Source organism: Ochotona curzoniae, unplaced genomic scaffold (assembly GCF_017591425.1).
Source record: "Ochotona curzoniae isolate NIBS_2020 unplaced genomic scaffold, NIBS_Ocur_1.0 scaffold_2476, whole genome shotgun sequence".
Taxonomy (NCBI): Eukaryota; Metazoa; Chordata; class Mammalia; order Lagomorpha; family Ochotonidae; genus Ochotona; species Ochotona curzoniae.
In genome coordinates, this window is record NW_024467095.1 from 14,717,278 (window position 1) to 14,738,406 (window position 21,129).

At 40.1% G+C, this 21,129-nt stretch overlaps 1 protein-coding gene across 1 annotated transcript in view; it reads right to left on the reverse strand.

The window, feature by feature from the left end:
* Positions 1–21,129, reverse strand: part of LOC121170993 — a 125,097-nt gene that overhangs the window by 75,778 nt on the left and 28,190 nt on the right. The window contains exons 19-37 of the mRNA XM_041002490.1: positions 20,622–20,706; positions 20,062–20,118; positions 19,433–19,557; positions 16,381–16,469; positions 14,839–14,888; positions 14,379–14,546; positions 11,282–11,434; positions 10,784–10,984; positions 9,379–9,533; positions 9,126–9,294; positions 8,760–8,856; positions 7,836–7,948; positions 6,356–6,481; positions 5,193–5,321; positions 4,841–4,951; positions 4,477–4,539; positions 1,816–1,950; positions 1,277–1,364; positions 416–554 (exon numbers count right to left, since the gene is read on the reverse strand). Coding sequence (XP_040858424.1) covers positions 416–554; positions 1,277–1,364; positions 1,816–1,950; positions 4,477–4,539; positions 4,841–4,951; positions 5,193–5,321; positions 6,356–6,481; positions 7,836–7,948; positions 8,760–8,856; positions 9,126–9,294; positions 9,379–9,533; positions 10,784–10,984; positions 11,282–11,434; positions 14,379–14,546; positions 14,839–14,888; positions 16,381–16,469; positions 19,433–19,557; positions 20,062–20,118; positions 20,622–20,706 — 2,253 coding nt within the window. The remainder of the gene's footprint in view (positions 1–415; positions 555–1,276; positions 1,365–1,815; positions 1,951–4,476; positions 4,540–4,840; positions 4,952–5,192; positions 5,322–6,355; positions 6,482–7,835; positions 7,949–8,759; positions 8,857–9,125; positions 9,295–9,378; positions 9,534–10,783; positions 10,985–11,281; positions 11,435–14,378; positions 14,547–14,838; positions 14,889–16,380; positions 16,470–19,432; positions 19,558–20,061; positions 20,119–20,621; positions 20,707–21,129) is intronic.

Consider the following 21,129-nt stretch of genomic DNA (forward strand, 5'->3'; position numbering starts at 1 on the left):
CAACAATAAATAATAAAAAAAAAAAGAGCCTATGTGGGTAACTGCCCGATACCAATTAGGTTTGTCTAAGCAGAGTCAACAGTATTTATATAGTGATGAAATTGCCTTTCAAAAGGTTACTCAGAATATCTCCCCATTAGTCTACTAAATTTTCTATATTTTAGGAGAGACAAAGTGAATCGCTTTATAAGATTTTACCTAGAGCAATTTTTAGTATTCTTTGAGAACAAAAATGGCTTGGTGGGCAAACATTGTACCCCGGAGTTAAGTGATCCTTGTCACTATGGAGGAATATCATCTCAAATCCCAATGGTCAATGAGTAAAATAATTACCAAGATATATTACATAGAAACTTCATCCATCACTTTCTGTCCTACACATCATGAGCAAAGAAGACGGGAGACAGTGACTCACTCGTAGGTGGGCTTGGTCTGGGACCACCCATACAGGTTGTGCACGTCGTAGTGTCGCACTGGGGAGCCATCTGGCAGGATCTGCTCACTCTCCATGCACAGGGTCTTGCTGTTCAGGCCCGTACCCCTGGCTTCCAGGTCTGAGGGAAAAGATGCAGGGATGTTAAAAATCAGCTGATTCTTCCTTTCCTTGATCTTTCATAAACAATTGGACTCTGGATGTTAATACAACTTGACCTATGCATTACTCCTTCTCATTTCATTAGAGGTGTAAGGACAGTGGTGGGTTCAAGGATATAATGGTAACCATGAGAGTTTTTAACATCAGGTTCATTGGAGAAAGTAGGGGTCTGGGAAGAATGTATTGTTTTCAACCATACATAATATGCTCTGACCCTGGATTTTAACGTGTAAATTTTTTCATATAATTCCATAATAATATAGTATGATGGCATGTATAACCTTTCCATTTTAGGAAAGTTAGGTTTGGCAACATCATGGAATCTTTGGAAAGTCACACAACTCACAATGACCTGAATGCAAATACAACTTCCACATCCAGGATGAAGGGGGTATACTACACTTCGACACAACCCTGTCTTGTGACAGAATTAACTGGAGCCTAGGACACTCAGAAGTCTGGTCCAAGGATCCTTTGGAGACAGTAAAACTATTAGGTCCTTTTGGACAAATTTGAGTTATTCACCCTGTGGGCCCAAAGACATGCACACACCAAGTAAAAAATGTTCTTGAAATGCATTTGTCCCAGGTTCTCAGTAAACCACAGTACCACCAAGCAAGCTCCTGGCACTGGGGCTCTGAGGATTCATGGCTCTGCAGGTGAGAAGACAAGAGTCCTTACGTGGCATGTAGGGAGGATAGTTCAGAGTGGGATCCGTGCAGCCTGGAGGAACTGCCCCATTCACAAAGCTCGCTGGTTCATTCATGTCCTAGAAATGTCAACACAGACATTGTTTACTTTTCAAGATATTTGCAGCCTGTGAATTCACACAGCAGGTGCCAGGAATAATCACTCAACCTCCAGTATTCCATGTAAATGCCATCCCATGTGGACTCACCAATCCTTGGAGGAACTGGATAAAAAGACCAATAATTTCATATAGCATCAATAGTTATAGTGATTGTGTTTACTTCCTTCCAGGTTTGGATGACAAAATGCCAAATTATTAATTGCCAATCACCTTTGAGGTTTCCTATCAGGAACCACTAGGTGAGGTTCAAGCTTTCTAAGGTTTGAGGGTTGAGCCAGTTCAAGGTCAGAGAAGTATAGCTGAACACATTCAGGGTCTTTTGAGAGATTATTATCCTTCTGAATAAACATTGATGTACTCTACACATAGGCACACACACTGATGCACACACACACATACACTCACTTACAATCCATAAGCCGTCAAACTTCAAGCTCCTCTCTGGCTGCTGAGGATTGCTGTACAGCTCTTCTATTTCCCTCTTCCACCAGCTGGCAGTGGAACTGCGGAAAAAGTCCGGGAAGGCTGCATAAGCTCGGTATTGCTGTAAAAAAAAAAATAAATACAGTTCATTTCTTCCAAATACATTATACAGAGCCATTCACTAAAAGCTCATGCAAAGTCTTGTGCCACAGGATACCATCCAATCATAGCCAGGTTCTTGACTCTTGAGAAAAACAATGATGATAAAGAAGGGAATCTGGAGCACACTGCACCCCTTCTCAGCATCTGGAAAACATCTGCAGACTTTTCTTCTACTCATCAGTAGTAATGGTAGCAGTCAACACACCAAGCCTTCTATCTCATACATTAAATATCCAGCCCTTAACTTCTATCCCTCCATGGTCTACTGACTCCTTGAAGCCAAAGTAGAAACCAGAGGCACCCTCAGCTCCAGAGGGCAGACGTCAAATGCACAGAAACAGGTGGGAAAGAAACAGCCAAGTGAAGCCCGAGAACACAACTGTGTTTCCCAAGATGTTAGAATCTCCAGAAAACTGCGTGAGTGTGTAATATCCATCAGTTGGGAGGACTTAAAGAAGATGTGTCAACTTTCCTTTCTCTTCATCTTCTCTTTATAACAAAATCAATGACTTTATTTAAGCCTGTAAAGTGGACTCATTAGCAACTCCCTTTTAAAGATTCTCAGGTAATCAACATTGTCTTTTAGAACTCTAAATGTCTTGATGACATTTGGACATATTGTCCCTAATGACACATTCTGAGAGATCCCAAGTGGTATCCAAATTCTCGGTTGCTGAAGTGGCCTTTCTACCCAAGTAAAGATACAAAAGTCAGAGACCAGCACTGTGGTGTAGTGTGTTAACCCACTATCTGCATAGTTTGTGTTCCTAGACCACACATTTCAACTAATCTTCTGTGATTAGTGATGGAAGGAATACAGAGCTAGACCCTCTCCCTGTATTCCTGATAGATATACAAACACATAGATAACTACATACAGAGAAAGATACATAAAGATAAACACACAGCTCCTGGTACATTAGACGACAAAAGGAAAACAACCTTGAATTGAGTCTGAATCATTCATACCAGTCTTGAAAACCTGCCCTACTCGACTTCTAAATTTCTAGTGACATCTGCTGCCAGAAAGTAGGCACATCAAATAGACAAGCAGCCTGGCCCCATGGCAGCTCTCTCATTTTGAATCTAGAGTGCAACTTTTGGCAACGTGTTCCAGCATCCAGGAGTTCAGAAAGAAACACCAGGTAAAAGCATCACTATCTCCCAGCACTGGCCTGTCTTCAATCTGAGCTGCCACAGCTTTATGCTGTTTGTTTGTTTGTTTATTTGTTTGTTTTTTAGTATCCGTCTTCCCTATAAGTCTCAAGGATGCCTTGAAAACTAACTCACCAGTATAAGACATGGATATCTTGCACACCTCCTTTCAGTCCCATTGCTGCTCCCTGCAGGCTTTCCCCTGTACTGTCTGCCTAGAATGCACCATGTGCAACACGCTGCCAGAAAGCATCATTGTCCTTGAGCTTCTGAGTGGCTGACACCTGAATTCATAACTTCTGTGCATGGCTCCCCAACACTGAGATTGTTCTGATAAATTCTTAATTGCTAGAGAGTTTCTAGACACTACCATTTATATCACATGCTGGCCACACAAAGAGCAGTTTCTTCGTCTCTTCATCCCTTAACAGCTTTCCTGGGCAATGAGTCCTTTTCTTGTCCTTCCCTCTTTCTGGAGGTTGCATCAGCTACATATTCCCTGCTGCAGGTTCTACCAAGGACAAATAATCATGGTTGAAGAAAAACTACATATCTGGGACAACAAAGTCCTTACTCTCCATAAAGGTGTCGACTCACATCCCAAGAAATGAGCCCACAAGTAATAGCAGAATATTTATAACACCAACAGGCTGCATGCCAGCACTGTGTACACAACTGGCCAAAAGGTAGGGTTGATGTCTTCCTTCTCCAGAAGGAAAAGATGTATTCAATCAACCAACAAATGTTTGATGAAGCTGAGAGAAATGTTAAGCCCAGAATATGGGTCCATCACAAACCATAGCCTGAACCTAGGAGAGAGGAAGTTTTAAGAAAGAGAAGTAGAAACAAAGTTAAAAGAATCAAGGAAGGAGGCATCAGAGAGTACTTTGAGTAAAGGGGAAGAAACCTGGCCATGGCAATAAGCTACAGGAAGAACAGGTTTCATTCACTAATGAAAAAAACGAAATTGTTTCAACTCCAACAGCACGGACTACTTTAAAAGAAGACAGTAATTCATGGAAGTATCATCCTTTGGGAATTCCGTGAACCTTTGGAATTAGACAATTCTGGATTTGAAATCATCACTCTGTCAGCCAAAAGCACAGAAAACTAATTTAAGCTCTCTGAGTCTTATACCTCACAAACAGTAACAATTATGCCCAAGTTGAAGCGAAAACACAGCATGAAGAGTCACTGGAACACAGACCAACACAGGCCATGTTCCTGAATGTTTAACCCTGGCCATACTACGATCCCATCCAATACCCAAAGTGTGGCTTCCCCTCCCTGGCAATACTGACTTCACAAAACACCCACAAGGAGCCTTTACCTCCACTTGACTATCCCAGTCCAGAGAGTCGTTCACAATGACATCAGGGTAATCGGGCCAGACCTGTGCAGAGGAAAAAGGTGGACAGCCACACATTGGTCAGTTTCTCATACTGAATATTTTCTAAGAAACTTTCAGCCCTGTCTCCAGAAGTAATATTTTATTATATAGGATTACTCTAGGAAACTGATTTCATGGTGCATCTACCCTAATACAAAGTCTTCAACTGTCTCAATAAACAGTGATTTGACACAATGAGAACTATTGATCTGGAAGTCCCTGTGGAAATGGCCAAAATTACAGGAAAACAGACATAACTGTGGTGCATGCTGACTAGAATAAGCAATCCGTGCTAGGATCCTACCTTCCCCCAGACGATGCCACCACCATTGGGATATTTGATGAAGACATCATCTTCCACACCCCGGGTGAATGCAGGATAAGGCTGGGTCTCATTGCCTGAGATGGCTGGGTCCTGAAACCAAACCACAAGTCAGCTTGGAAAAATAAAGCTGGAAATAACAATGCATTGACGGACATCCTTAGCTCCTATCTGAGCAGTAGAGTTTCTCGAACTCCTGGGAAATGCACATTTCTAGTTGTTCTTCCATTTCTCTTCTCACACCATAGGAACAAAAATTATATAGCATCTTCCCTCTCAAAACACATGTTGCTATTCTGCCTCCCGAACACAGAAAAGCTACAAAGGCCCTCACCAGGATGAGGATGAACCGCATCCCCTCGGCATGCATGCGATCGATCAGAGCAGGAAGCCCAGCAAAGTTGGGGCTGAGGGTGAAGTCCAGCTGCCGCTCCATGTAGTCGATGTCTGAGTACTGCACATCCTGGGGAAGACAGAAATAATCTGAGTCCGTGCTGCTCATCCCAGTTCAGGCTCCACTGGGCAGCCCTTCACTACTCAACAGTGAATAAACACAGCTTCTTTTTCATTCTATCACATCCCAGTTTGCTACAGGTTAAAATTAGATCCTAGGGAATTCAACTAATTTTTTTTTCAAACATTCAGTTCTAAAAAAAGTTAGAAAAGAATATGGGTGCTGAATCTACTGGAAATCAAAAAATTCACAATACATTTGCAGCATCCAATACAAGGAATAATCAGACATAGCTTTCTTATTTATGAAGTATGCTATTCATTCCATTAGAGGAAAAAGCAAAAAACATAGAAATGGTAAGTTGAACGAAATTAGTATGTAAGGGGTCCATCAGATCAAGTCTCTGACTCCTAAAGGATAGAGTTTGTTTCTACCTCATTTCCTCTGGAAATCAGACATGTAATTCCTACATTCAACAAGTGATTATAACAATGTTTCATAGGCTCTGATGAAACATTGCTATAAAATTAAATGCAATTTAAAAGAAGTGATTAGCTCTAAACTGAGGGAAACTCAGCTGCAATGCAAGCAAAGGACGGAGGCCATCCTTGGAGCTGCACATACATATGTAACACAATGACTAAAGCTGAATTAATGTTTATTTAATTAAGCATAGCTAGTACATGTAAGATCTTTAACTTGTATGGAAGCAAGCAATTTTCTGCAAAATGTTTTGAAGTTGTATAAATGCAGTGGGAGGAAGCATACTGTAACACAAAGAGTGTTGGAGCCAGCCCTGTCTCCTCCTACTTTAGAAATTCACTGGAAGACTTTTAGCGTCTACTCTATAAGTTGTGGTCAGGAACTTCCAATCACATTACTTCACTGCATTGGCATGTGGCACAGTGTTACATTGACTTGCAAGCAGTTTTATACCTTAATGTACTTCGTTAAAAAAAAAAATCTTACAAAGGAATCCAGAACAGAGATATTTGGGTTATGTATGAGGTCCCTGAACCAGGTAACCAGGACTGAGAACTTACATAGGGGATCCGGGCAGCCACCATGTCTTCATACAAACTGGCAATCTCAGTGTCATTTTCGTATCCATAGCGACACAGCTGGAACCCCAGGGACCAGTAAGGCACCATCACAGGCCGACCAATCACCTACAAAGTAGACAGCAAATGTGAGTTTTCACAAAACAGAAGCTTGATTAGCATCTTACAAAAAATAATAAACAAATGTCCAGTGCTCCAAAATAAACAAAAGCACGGTCAAATCCAGAGAGAAATTGAGAGAATGCAGAGCCACTGAAATCCCTTGGAGCAGGAACTCAGTGCTAGATGTGTCCCCCTGGTTATAAACTATGGAAAATCTGGTTGTGCTCTGATTTGCAGACATGGCCTAGCTTGCTTCTAAGATCAAGAAGCAAAATGACTAGCTTAGCATACAAGCTCCAGACCTTGCTGGCAAAGGTTTACTAACTTCTCCGCACATTGGTTTCTTACTTGTAAATGGAATCTAATAATAGTATCCACTCGCAGTGACTTTGTGAGAACTGAATAATTTAATAAGAAATTATCTCCAAAAAGATATGGAAGATGAAATTAAATGGTAAGCCTAAAATACTGCATTTTAATTTTTAAAAAATATATGCATAGGAACAAAAACCTCATGGAGAATGCATTTTAGAATATAATATGCATGAATTTCGATTTTTCTGCAGCAAAATGAATTTATCTTTTAGTTCCATTTTCTTTTATTGTCTACATGTTCCCTGGTAAATGTACAGTTCTTAATTATTTGGAAATAAAGAAATGACAATGAATGATTATTATAAATGTGTATTGCTGCTAAAACAACTGTCAATGCAATCACTGCCTTCCCCTACCAAAACCATCATTACCATCACTATCGTATACACCATCATCATCATCATGCATAACATCACGCCCTCACTGCTTGTACCACTACCACCACCCCCACAACTTCCACCACTATCACCATCATTGCCACGATCAACCCTTCTACTACAACCATCAATACTACCATCACCACAATCACCACTAGCATCATCGCCAGTTCCCAAACCATTTCCACCAGCACTGCCATCCATCTGCCATCATCACTACTCAACATCACTAACTACCACTCCCATCACACCCCAACGACCATTACCACCACTCTCCCCTCTGCCACCACTAACAACCCACTTCCACGATTTCCACTGCCATTACTGTCATATTCATGCTCTCACTCACAACCCTATCATCATCACTATCACCACCAAAAATTCTCCATCACTGTCATGATCAACATTACTGCCTTCAGTGATGCTCTAAGCATTGCTGTTCCCTGAAACACTTAGACAGCCTGTGAGTTTAATGGTTTTATCACATATTTATTTCTCTTTATTCAGTAATCAGCCTTTCTCTCAGAAAGAACAATAATTCAACTTACTCATCTGAGTCTCATGCATTCAAATATACAAACTTGACAACCAGTTGAAATTCCTCCTACCTCAGTGTACTGCTGAGTGACCAGCTCTGGAGTTGGTCCCAGGAACACATAAAAGTCCAGAACTCCCCCTGTGGTCCGGTAGGTCAAGGCAGGCATGGGCTGGAATGTCACATCTGAAAATACAGGAAAATGCATATGACTTGCAAAATTTCAAAGTGAGTTATCAGCACAGAAACCCTTCTTGCTCTTCCTGCACTCTCGCTATTTTGGAGAACTAAGAGCTATAACTACACAAAATTGAAGCTGTTACAACAAATTCCCAAGGTCAAATCCATGGATTTCAGCCTATCATTCTGGTCTTTTAAATTTGTTATAACTTTTATTTATGACCAGCTTTGTACAAAAAACATTTTTGAAAACACAGCATTCAGAGTCACTGTGTACATTTCTGTCAGGTTCCTCCAATGATAACATCTTAGGTAACTATTGCGTACAGTCAAACCAAAGAAAATTACACTAACAAAGTACAATTAAGTCAGGAATGGACTTTATTTACATCAGCATTTGCATAAATATCTTTATTCCATGCCCTGAGGTTTCCATCCCATTACCTCACAAAAAAATTGTTGCAAACCCTCGTACCTAAAATGAGTACTCTGACGTCAGGCTTGATTTGTAATTTACATTTGGTACCTTTTATTAGTAATTCACATTTGATAACCTGGCTCTCCCTCTCTGATCTGCACAATATTTGAAACTCAATTGTTATAATAGTCTTTACATACCTTTTGTCAAAATGAGAGTTAGATGATGTGATATCACTAGTTATCAGACTGAATCAAGTAAGAAATTTCAACAGAAAAAGAAACATCACTGCCCAAATGCAGATATTTTTTTGCTGCATGCAGTTAGTTGAAACAATCCTAAATTTATTTTAGACCTGATGATTCACAAAAATGATAGAAGCCAAAGGTGTAGCCTTACCCATGGCATTGCTGTTCAGCAGGAGCACTCCATGGGCACTGCCATCCTCCTCCAGGGCCATGTAGTAGGGGTGGACACCATAGGAATTCAGCTTGTACTAACAGGCATGAAAAAGAGGTGGTAGGTGGTTAAAAAGCACTGCACCTGAGAAAGAAACTCAAGAAAACCTTGATTCCCATAGAGGTTCATTCTTCTTGTCACTCATTTAAGCACAGATGAAACAAAGAGCCTGAGAACTGCCCCCTCCCACTATCTAAAAACACGATGTGAGGGGACAGGCTGAGACTGGGAGGGCAAAGCACAGTGTACACACACTCAGAGTGAAGAGAGAGGCAGACACACAGAACCCAAACACTCTGTCCTTACCCCCGGGGGCTGGTCTCGGGTAAACATCCCCCACGTGTGCCAGTTCAGGTCTCGACGAAACGATGTGTGCTCTGTCTCCCCAAAGCCATACAGGTACGTGGAGGGAAGGCGGGTGGAGATGCGGATGAACATGTCATTGAACGTGAAGCCCAGCACCTGGGAGTCCCAACTGCAACACCAAAAGCAACATTTGGAAAAGAACATGGCCCCTCCATGGGCCTCAGGCAGCTGCCTTTTCACGGCCAACACTCACATGACAGTGCCCGTGCTCTTCCTTTGAATCACAACCCCAAACGGGTTCTCCTTAATGACGACTTCATAGAGCTGATTCTCAGGAGTGCTCGATGGAGCCGCAGGCAGATTCAGAGGGACAGGGACTTCATATCTGCTGTTGTTGGGATCATAAATCTAGGCCAGAGGAAACGGATGTTAGGCAAGGATGCAGATGGGAGAATAACGTTAAATGTTCCTTGACACCAAGAGTGATTGTATTTAACAATATTGTTCTGTGTAAATCCAAAGAGATGGAAGGGAGAATTTTAAATGTTTTCATCACCGAGAAATAGGACATATGAGATAATGGATAAGTTGATACCCTTGACTTGATCAATACACAATACATAAGTATAGCAAGGTGTTAGTGCAGCAGCTCATTAAAAGTGTACAATGAATTCTTTCAGTGCCACAAGAGTAATGCACTGGCATCTATTTCTACAAGATGGTTTTTTGATTCCTGTTTTCACCACTCTTTTGATGCATTTCTACTTTCCTAGCAGCTTTGTTAACTTCACATTGGTAAAAACATATAATTTTCACCCTGATGTGAACTGTGCTCACTGGTTGTGTAAATTAGAAGATATTCACTGGAAGTGTAGCAGGGACTGACATGTTCAAATACGGAGACAAAGTGCTGTATATCTCTATGCGTACATGCCAAAGATGGACTCCCAGTGAAAGAATTGAACACATCCTAACCGTAAGATGATGGACTCCCTGACAATATTCATGCCTACATTGTTGGGAAATACTTCAATAACAGTGTGATGGACTTGTGACTGTTTGAAGGACATCCACTATAAACTAGACATGAAATCAATGCTGGGGGTTGGGGAACAGTAGGATCTTGGCGAAGGACACAGGCAACCCCATAACCTATGAAACTACATCATAGCATAAAATAAAATACATTTTTTAAAGTGTACAATTATTATTTTATTTCCTTTACTCTCTCAGCAAACACTTGAGTCTGTCATGCTCCGTAGTACATTTCAGAAGGACTGATGTGTCTGGTTTAAGTCACTCGTTGCTTCTTTCTGCCTCATCATTACCTATAATGCCACCATCCAATGATAAATACACTTACTCTCCATGGCTTCTCCTATGCTTGGTCCAAGCTCAATTGCTCACTGAGCATAATGAGATTTCTAACTTTCCTTTCCATACCCACCCTTGCTTACCCATTCATTGTCCTTATAGTAATCAGGACAAATATTAATGTTCCAAGATCATTTTGAATTACTCTTAGGATCAAGATAAGGAGCCAGTCTTTTGTCACATGGCTTAACTCAGAAGAGCAAAATTATTTTAGGATCCTGTAATATTGAATACTAATGGAGCTGAAAAAGTCCTGGATTGGCTGATGCAGACACTGGGCTTACCTTAAACTGCAGCATTTCATTCTTGTGGTGGGTCACTTGCAGACGGAGGGGGGACACTGGTGTGGAGGGGAAGGCATTGGTGTAAAGAGAAGACTTTAATGTGATGTCAGCAGAGGCTCCATTGGAGTTGTACTGAATGTTGCTGACAGAATATAGATCATTGACGAAATAGCAAAATGGGACTCCAGGAATACTGGATTCCTAAAACATAGAGCAATGTCATAAGTCTTCAAATTCCCAAACCAAAAGCTCAGGAGAGTTAATGTATAGGGAGAGAAGGTCTATGCATCATTCATTCACTTTAAAAACCCTACAGTAAATCTCGGTTTCTAAGGAAAAAATTTATAAAATGTGTGGTTCCCCCCCCCCCCATTGTCACTTACTCTTCACGTCAAACCTGGTTGCCCTGTAGGACTCTTCTATGGATTTAAAATGATTGCATAGGTGCCTCATGTGGGTAAAGGGGAAGGTCTGAGTCATGTTACAAGGACCAGTTACCTCCCAGACACAGCCTCGGGCAATGCAGTTTTCTGCAGAAACACCTTGCTCATCAGGATAGCAGTCAATTTTTTCTTCATCCCTTGTCACCATGGACCACTCCAATGTGTAGGCTTCTCCAAGGACAAGATCAATGTCTGTGATAACAGCAACCTGTAGCAATGGGAATGGTACAAGGACATTGGCCTATAGGGCAAAAGTCTTTCTAAATAATGAACTGAATATCAGACTCATCCTCCAGTACTCAAGGAAGATACAATTGGAGCTGATATGAGCAGCTCTGGGCATGGTGGAGGGAAAGATTCAGTGGCACAAATCTCCCAAACTTCAGAACGTGGTAAATTAGCTGGTGGGGAGAGTTAGGTTAAAATACACCAGGTGTGAATATCCCTATTTTTTTCCTTCACTAACTGCTCTTTCTCCTTCCATTTTGTCAGAAAGGCTCTCTCCTGCGGGGCCCAAGTAGAACTTAGAGACCAGCTACTTTCTCCTCCCAAGCAGTGTTCCGTGTTTGCCTGGAAATGGTGGGAAAAGCACAGAAATGAGAATCGTATGGCGTGGGCTGTTAGCCCTATTTTCTATGACAAATTATTTCCATTCCTCAGGTCTTCAGTTTAATAAGTCTTAAAAATGATGAGATGATAAAAGCCATGACTTTTCCTTCCCCTTTTAACATCCAGTCTTTTATTTCTTCAAGTCCAGAAACTCAGAACCTGAAACTTGTTCCTAAAATCTCACTCACCAGTTTGAACACTTAACAGTCTTCTAATACACTGTTCTGTCATGCAGTTTTCTCTTCTGTAACTAGCACTTGCCACAGTTAAAGTTCTCCCTTGTCTTGGACAATCAAATCACATTCCAAGTATGATGCTTCTCTCAGTCGCCCAATCTATATCATCCTGCACACCCATTTCCTTCTAATCTCTAACCACAACACCCAATGTCACACAAAGACATAACCTTGATTCAAGCCTCAAAAAGAGATCATTTGAGAGGAAATGAAGTTTAGGCACATTTGGTGCCTAAGATTCTTCAAAACCTGAACACAAATTTCCTGTTCTGAGTTCCTGACAAAAGTGAATATTATCTATGCAAGGTATGGAACATTCACAGAATGTTAATAAAAGGCCATTTCAGATCTGTTGGTAATAGTTAACCTGACAGCTCAACTTGGAAATCTTTCCAGTATTCCTAGCCCCTCTAGGAAGATTATCCCATTTGTAGTAAACATTTCTGGTGGGCCCAGCATAATGACTCAGTGGCTAAATCCTCGCCTTGCAACTGCCGATATCCCATATGGATACCAGTTCAGGACTCAACTGACCCACTTCCCATCCAGCTCCCTGCATGTGGCCTGGGAAAGCAGTAGAGGATGGTCCAAAGCCTAGGAACCCTGCCCCTATGTGGGAGACCCAGGGGAAGCTCCTGGATCCTGGACTTGGATAGGCTTGGCTCCAGGCATTGTGGCTGTTTGGGGAGTGAACCAACAGATGGAAGATCTTTCTCTCTGTCTCTCCTCCTCTGTGTAAATCTACCTTTCCAATAAAAACAAAATAAATCTTTAAAAAAAACCCTCCTGGTCACCTGCCCTCATACAGTATGTTCCTTTCTTGCTCACTATTTCACTTTATAAACCTCAACTTGTAATCAAGAGTTCATTTTTTTATCAAAGCTCATTAAGAGGTAAGTTCAAGTCCATTGAATACTGCTAGCCCATGGTTTTCTTATTGACTAATGGCCTGGCAGTGGTGTGTGACTGAAGCTAAACAGTCACTTTGAGTCCCAAGAATTGAAACACAGACACAGACACACACAGACACACAGACACACACACACACACGCACACACACACACACACACCCAAGAACTCTAAGGCACTGAATCAATGTTAACAACTTTCAACTCCTAAACTTGTCATTATAGGAAGGATGGGAAATTCCCATTTTACTTTAACTTACCATTTTGAATTTCCTGTCTCCTATAGCTGATGAATCCCTGAATACTATAGTATAATCTAAGGTACAGCTCTTGTCCTAAAGTTTTGCTCAACTCTTATCTTTAGCTTTGAGCAGGCAATAAGCATAAGTTACCACTTCCTATATGTGGGTTTGAGTTCCTTGCCTCCTACACTATTGTTTCATATACATATATAGTCTCCCTAATTTAAAACAATAACAATGTTCATGTAGTCTTATGTCAATTGACTTATGTGAAGACCATCTACTGAACTTGTTTTCCCATATAAATCCTTTAAATATCTTATAATTTTTCCATACACATAATGAGCTACATACTACTGTTTGTAACTAATCATATATATGGATTTTTGACATGTGTTATCAGAAGAGAGTATCAAATATCATCAGCATGTCATAACAGTCAGATAAAATCAACATATTTTTCTCAACATTAGAAGGTTACTCACAAATATATGAACCCAGTATTCCCAAAATTGAATTACTGGGGTACCTGCAGTGAGAATTATGAGGGAAAGTTCTTCATAAATAATAACTGATTAGTTCAAGGTGTCAAGTCTCTTGATAATAGGTGAAAATGTATATCATTTCACCTAGCCAAAAGTTACCCATACGATGGCATTCTCAAATTCCTTTCCTGAGAGTATTTCTTAAAATGTTTATATTGCAGCAAAAGTCATATGTCTCGCATCTCAGTGAATTTTTTTAAACAATTCAAAATTTATTTCATGGTATCTCTACCCCCAACCTTTATTTTGCCAGCATCAGTCAGGGTTATTTCAGATCCACTTCCCCTCTAATCCTGTTCCCTACTGTCCCTGTTCCTCTGTGTCCACAATTTTTGCTTCTTCGATGTCAGAAACAGCAGAACACGGAATGGCAGAGAAGTTGCTCTAGTTGAAGGGCGATCCCCCTTGTTCCCATTCCTTAGCAGCAGCTCCCTGGTCATGGCACTTCTACCACCCCTCACTTATTTTCCTTCCCAGTGCCCTCATCTCTGCATGCAGTGCTCAGAGTACGTCCCGGTCCTTCAGAAATTCATGCAACTTTGGCAAGCAGGAATACCATGATACTACAAATCATTTTTTTATAAACTATATCAACAAGATGGATTTTTTTACCTTCAAGTCATAATCATAAGTGACGTTAGGGGAACTCTGAGTCAGGACACCATTGTGTCTCACTGTAACGCTGTTGAGGTTCTCAGTCCCAAGGATTTTGATCTCTTTAAATGATAAATTGTTGGGGTCCCTGTAGCCTGATTGTAAAATCGTCACATCCAAGCGGTTCTGTAAAAACAATTAGACAAGTAGGGACAATGATACACCTGCCACACACAGCTTCTCAGGTCACACAATATTGAATACTCCCCTCTGCTCTGAGCATTCCTAACTTTCTCTACTGATGTGTGCTTAAACAGTAGAACCTAATTCGATAACCATACTTTTTCTCATTATATATATTCTCATTATACATACATTCTCATTAAAAATTCTAGCTGCTTTGATTTACGCTATAAGTATGTATTTAAGAATGATCAGAGAAAACCTATACTCAGGATCCATAAAAATGGTTACTTACTTGGGTGACAGAAAATTCACAGAAGAGATAAGCATTATTGGCCACAGTATCTGAAAGTAAGAGAAAAGCAAATCAAACTGTCTCCTGCTTTTCCTGGATCAAAGCTGGCTTTGGGGCCATTTGAGTGGAACCAGTACATAAAAGATCGTTCATTCTCTCCTCTCTCTCTCTCTCTCATTCAAATAAGTAAGTAATAAACATTTACAAAACAACAAAACAAAACTCATTGCCAAAATAAAATTCATTGCCAATACCTATGGCAAGGAGCTTTTTCCTTGGCTTCTTCTAAGAGATGTAATGTTTTATCCCTTACATGTAAGTGTTTAATTTGCTTTTCATAATAGCCATAGTGCAGAAACAATGTTTCTATCAATAATCATTGCATAAAGAAATTTTTATATGAATAAAACATTATTCAGCCATAAAGCAAATGAAATGTTATTTCTGACAATGTTGAAATCTGAATGATGTACTAAGAAAATAAGCCAAACACAGAAAGACACATATAGTATAATCAAAAAAAATTCTATTCATAGGAGGGTTGGCCATCACCTGGGGGTAGAGAAAATGGGGAGGCAATGATCACGTGGCACATACTTTTAGGTATAAAATGAGCAAATTTAGGGGCTCTCTTGTTCATTAATTTGCATATTAATTTGATTCTGATCATTGTTATATTTATTTATACATGCCAAACATATATACATATATCAACTGTGTATGTGTACATTGTATGTGTGTGCCAAAGATATATATGTATATGTGTATTAAACATATAAGTATCAAACATATATCTATATTATATTTCTAGAATATATCCAATTTATAGCTAGAATATATCCAATTATATAGGTAAAAATACATCCATTTGAATGGCTAGAATATATCCAATCAAATATATCCAGTCTTTTCTAATTCAATATTATTCATTTAATGAAATTCAATTGAAAGTTTTTTTTTCATAGAATCCCCAGGACGGAATCATGGTTTCTATGTCTGCATCCTGCTGTAACCCAGAAAAGATTTCCCTCCAAGTTCCCTCAAGGCATGCACCTCAAGCTTCTAAGCTAGAGCCCTGAAGAACTGTTGACAGATTGGAGCCTGAAAGGAATGTGTTGGAACATATTGCTAGAAATATGTACGTTAGAATAACATCTTCTCACTGCCTCACTGGCATGGGTATATTTTTCATGCCATCAAAATCTACTCATAACTATTTTGGAGATAAGATATTTTGATTACAGAAATATTCCTGTTATTAGCTTCCAGGTATCCACTGACAACAAAATGAGAGTACATAAGTACACGTGTAGGGGTGTGTGTGTGTGAGAGAGAGAGAGACAGAGAGAAGAGACCAATGAAAACAATTCTAGGCAAAATAAACAACAAAAGTTATCCTTCTATTTACGGTTCGCCACTGCCCCCAAATGGTGCAAACTGAGACAAAATTCTTCTTTCAAGCACTTCTGTTGTAGTGCCTGGTATGAAGGTGCATAAATCAAAAATGCAGAATTGGGAACAGTGTATTATCACCGTGCTCACCTTGGGTTTCTCCATCATCCCAGAAAAGTTCACCTTTCGCTTCTTTGTTCTCATCCAGGGCGATGATGAGACCAAGCGCATTCCGTCGACTGTGACATAAGAGACAAAGACTGAGGCCTCAAGGAATTTTTCCAAATGAACATGGACACTGATTATCAAATGGTACCAGCTATTAGCAACAGATGGCTCTGCATTTCTTTAGGCACAACAACACCAGTAGGTACATCTTTGATGTCAATATGTTATAGGAGACAGAAATATCCTACACATTAGCAATAAACTCTGTGTAAGCACCAAAATTATTGTAAGTACTACAATTTAAACTGCTTCTACAACTGTTGTTTAAACTCCAGACTATTAGAAGGGTAGGACATTCTAGATAATAACTGGCTCAGTTAGATCACTTGAGAGATGACACTGCAGGAAAAGAATCTACTGCTGTGACAAAGATATTCTTTTCCCTGCCCAAGAATCATTGTTACTGAGAAAGCAATAACATACACAAAAGTCAGGCTATGTAATATCAACTTTCCTTATTTGGTTTTAATAATTAATTTGTTTTGAGAAAAAAAAAAATTCTAGATATCTATTTTGTAATTTAGAATAAGGATCACAAACAACACTCTAAGAAATAATGAAATAGAGGATATCAGCAAGAAAGATAAAGAAATCTCCATTTCACTACTCTTCCACCAGCTCTCAATTTCCAGCTTCCTGTGGACACTGAATTGGATATTCCTTCCAATTCATTCTTTCACTGTGCAAATCACGATCTTTTACCAGCAAATCATCTGCTTTCTTAAGATATACCTTCTGACCTTAAAGACTATACCCATTCACCAAATAATCAAGACAAAACATGAGAAGTCGCACAAAAGCAAAGATACCATAAGAGTCTAGTATCAGGCCAGCGTTATGGAACAGCAAGGTAAGACACAGCCTGCAGCACTGGATGCCATACCAGTTCAGCAATTCCAATCCCAATTGCTTTGCTTCCAAATCAGCTCCTTGCTAATGTACTTGAAAGCAAACAGCAGGAAGCCCAGTACATGGGCCTGTGTGCCCACAGTGGAGACCTAGATGGAATTCCAACCTCCTGGCTCCAGTCTGGTACAGCTCTAACCATAACAGTGATTTGTGCAGTGGAACAGCAGAGGGGAAAAGTCTCCACCTCCGTCTCTCATAACTCTGCCTTTCAAATAAATAATATAAATCTAAATGTCCAGAATGATATTTGCAGAGTATGCTAGACTGGATATTGGGAACAGTCCACCCACTAGAAAAAAACAACTGGATCCTAGATCAGCTCCAACGCATCTTTCTATTAAAATTATGCTGGGGTTGTAAGAAAACAGAGATAGAGCTAACAGACCAAAACAACAATTAGAAAACCAAGCAGCTAAAACCACGAGAATGTTCAATAAGTAACACCTGGGACTCTTGAGGGGGCAAATTCCTACAACAAAACTAAAATTGAGTTACTAAGCCTGGGATTCCAAGCTGAGAGGCTGAACCTTCTAATCTCATATTAACCAGAATCCTTGAAGAAGGGAACATTGAACTAAGTTAACAACAGTCCTGACTTGCAACAAAATCGCAGTTGAATCATCTCTAGAGCAATGAAATCCACATATGATTTTTTAGTTTAGCAACATTTGAAAAGCAAACAAAAAATCATGGAATGCACAAGATATTAAGTCAACTTTTAAAAATTGATTAGTAAAAACAACTAACAATAGGGTTAGATTTCCCAATGGCTTCAAATAAGAGAATTTTCAGTGTGTAAATTACACACACTGAAATTACAATTGAAATATTCGATGATACTAAGAATAAGAAGAGAAAATCCAAACAAAAATGAAAACCACACAAGGCATGACAAGAGTTGGAAATGTCAACACTGCCTCTGTTGTACAAATTAGGAAAGACATTATGCAGCAGAAACCTGAGTTTAATCTGAACCATAAAGAATGCATCACACAAAGAACACTGGAAACAGTACTACGTACAAAAGCCCAAATGCAATAAGATATGTGGATACTCCTGCAGAATGGAGAGACTTTGGACCTGGCTGATATAAACAGGCAGATGAATGGATGGATGGAAGGATGGATGGATGGATGGATGGATGGATGGATGGATGGATGGATGGATGGATGGATGGGTGAATGGATGATTGAATGGGTAGATGGAAGGATGGGTTGGTGAATGGATGAATCAGTGGAAGGATGGATGGATGCAGAGAGAGAGAATAGATAAAGAGACAAACTAGACTAATAGTGTTATAGGAAACACAATAAGGTAACTTGTAACCATATTTTAAGTGTCCTTGAACACTCTCTCAATGAAAGACACTGAGCTAGACAGCAAGTCAAGACTTTCATTTTGGAAAGATAATTGTGAGATTAGTATATAGCAACAAAATGACCATTTTGTTCAGTGAAATAAGCCAATCCCTAAAGGACAAATCTCAGATGTAAAATAAAAAATTATAAGATACATAAGTAAACATGTGCATACATAGATTCTCACAGATGAACTGCATAATGGAAACTAAAGACCAAAAAGCAAAGATGCATTGCAGTAGGCATCTCTGTTCCCGAATAAAAGGAGAACTCCAAGTGAAACATCTGAATGTATCTTGACAATATGATATTCGATTTTCTACCTTTGCCTATAGCTACAACACTATGATACACTTAAATAGCAGAAAGTTGGACTTGCGAGTGTTGCAGAATGACTATACTACTGTAATAATATGGAGGAAATGAGGGGGTGCTCAACAGGAAGAGAGGAAGGAGAGGTGTGGGGGGGAACTATATCTACAAAACTCTATCATGGAAAATAATGACAATAAAATATGTTTTTTAAAAGAGTTAGGGAGACCCCAGGACTGTTGGATTATGATTTACACACCCTTACACACACACACACACACACACACACACACACACACACCCCAGCACACTTCCTCCCACACTGCTGTCCCAGAATATACTCTAGCCAGCACAGCAGTAGCCAGCTCCCTCTTAAAGGACATCCCTGGCCATACCTGGCTGTAGTAGTTGTATCAGGCTGCTGTGTGGGAAAGATGTAGCCTCCTCGAAGGTGAAGTCCAATTTTGTCTCCAGGAAGTTCCATCTCAACTCTTTCCTTCCTCCACCTCACTTGACCCCCCTGAAGCACACAATAAATCACATTGGCCTGGCAGCACAAGGAGCCTTAACTGACAACCTGTGCAGCTACCTACCTGCCCCATTTAGGTAAATTACTAAACCAAGCAAAATAAGGGAAAGCACGACTAAGAATGTTTTGCTATCGGTTAGGGGTGTGGGAAAGAACTGATCCCAAGGTCAGACTGTCTGATATACATGAAGATCATCCTAAACAAGCCAACTAAAACCTGATCAAACTCAAACCACCCTTCAGACCCTACAATATTTACTCTACAGACAATATTGGAGTCCTTATCTTACTGCTGATAATCTAGGTGGCTTTTCAAATTTTATGGTGACTATTGTTAAAAGGCTTAGCTTACTTCCCAAGGGCTCTGCTGGGAAATAATAGAAAATATTACAAAAATGCTTTAATGTGCCTAGATGGATACATGTCTCTCTAGGGAAGTATCTTGTCCATGCACCTACAGCTAGAGTCTAAAGGTGTTGAAGTCCAAATACTTACAGTTTCATAGTCATACCAGACAGCATCAGGTACATATGCCACCACAGTCCTTGCACCCTGAGATTTAAAAATATATATATATATATATATATATATTGTGCCAGGCTCTTACAAATTATCTCCTTGAAGCTTCTCAACAGTCCCAAATGGAAGGTATTTCTATGATCCCTCCTTCACAGATGCTAGACCAGCACAACGCTTGGCCCCAGATCACACAGCAGGGGAGATACAGCCACATCTTGCTAAGTCAGACTGACTTTAGTGTTGGGTCACTACCGCATTCTGCCTCTGCACTAGGAAGCAGGGGGTGAACTGCTATGAGCAGCTGACCACACACAAGATTATGTCGCCCGAATGCACTTCTACACCAGTTGGGAGCTCAGTCAAAAGAAAATGACTTTTAGAGAAGAACATGCACAATCCTTACATAACCATTACCATTGCCCCAAATCCCAGCATGCTCTTTTCAAGGTCAAGTCAGCCAGAGAAGTTAGAAACAAGTGTAGAATAAAGCAAGGCATAGAAGTGAGGTCACGTGCATGGTTCTGTGGAATACTTGCCTCTTCCAGAACTGGAGTGATGAGAAGGCCTGGGCCCCACAAAAACTGTTGGTACACATCCCAAGTGTTGTTATCACCATAAAACCTGTAGACCAGAGAGGCAGCTTGCTGAGATGCAGGTCCAGACTTGGAAGCTCTCTCCACAATCTGCTCCCATGTGCTCTGCACTCCAATATTCTATGACACTCTCTCACCACCTGCCTGGCAGCCCCGCAGAAAAATCCACTTTCCCTTGCCCTTACATCTTCCTATCCTTCCCCCTGCATGGACAGAAATCCATATTCCAACATCAATGGAGGCAGGTTCTAAACTGAAACTCTATTTGCCATCATTTAGTTTTGAAAAATGTAAGAAAAAATCAACAAATTTTAGAACTTTAGCCAACTATCACAAAGGAACTGGATCTTAAATATAGGTATTCAGAATTCAGAGTTGTATTTTTTCTCTTTTATGACATCTATGTTAAAGGGAAATTGTAAAAGATGGAAAAACCTATCCCAAGGAATGG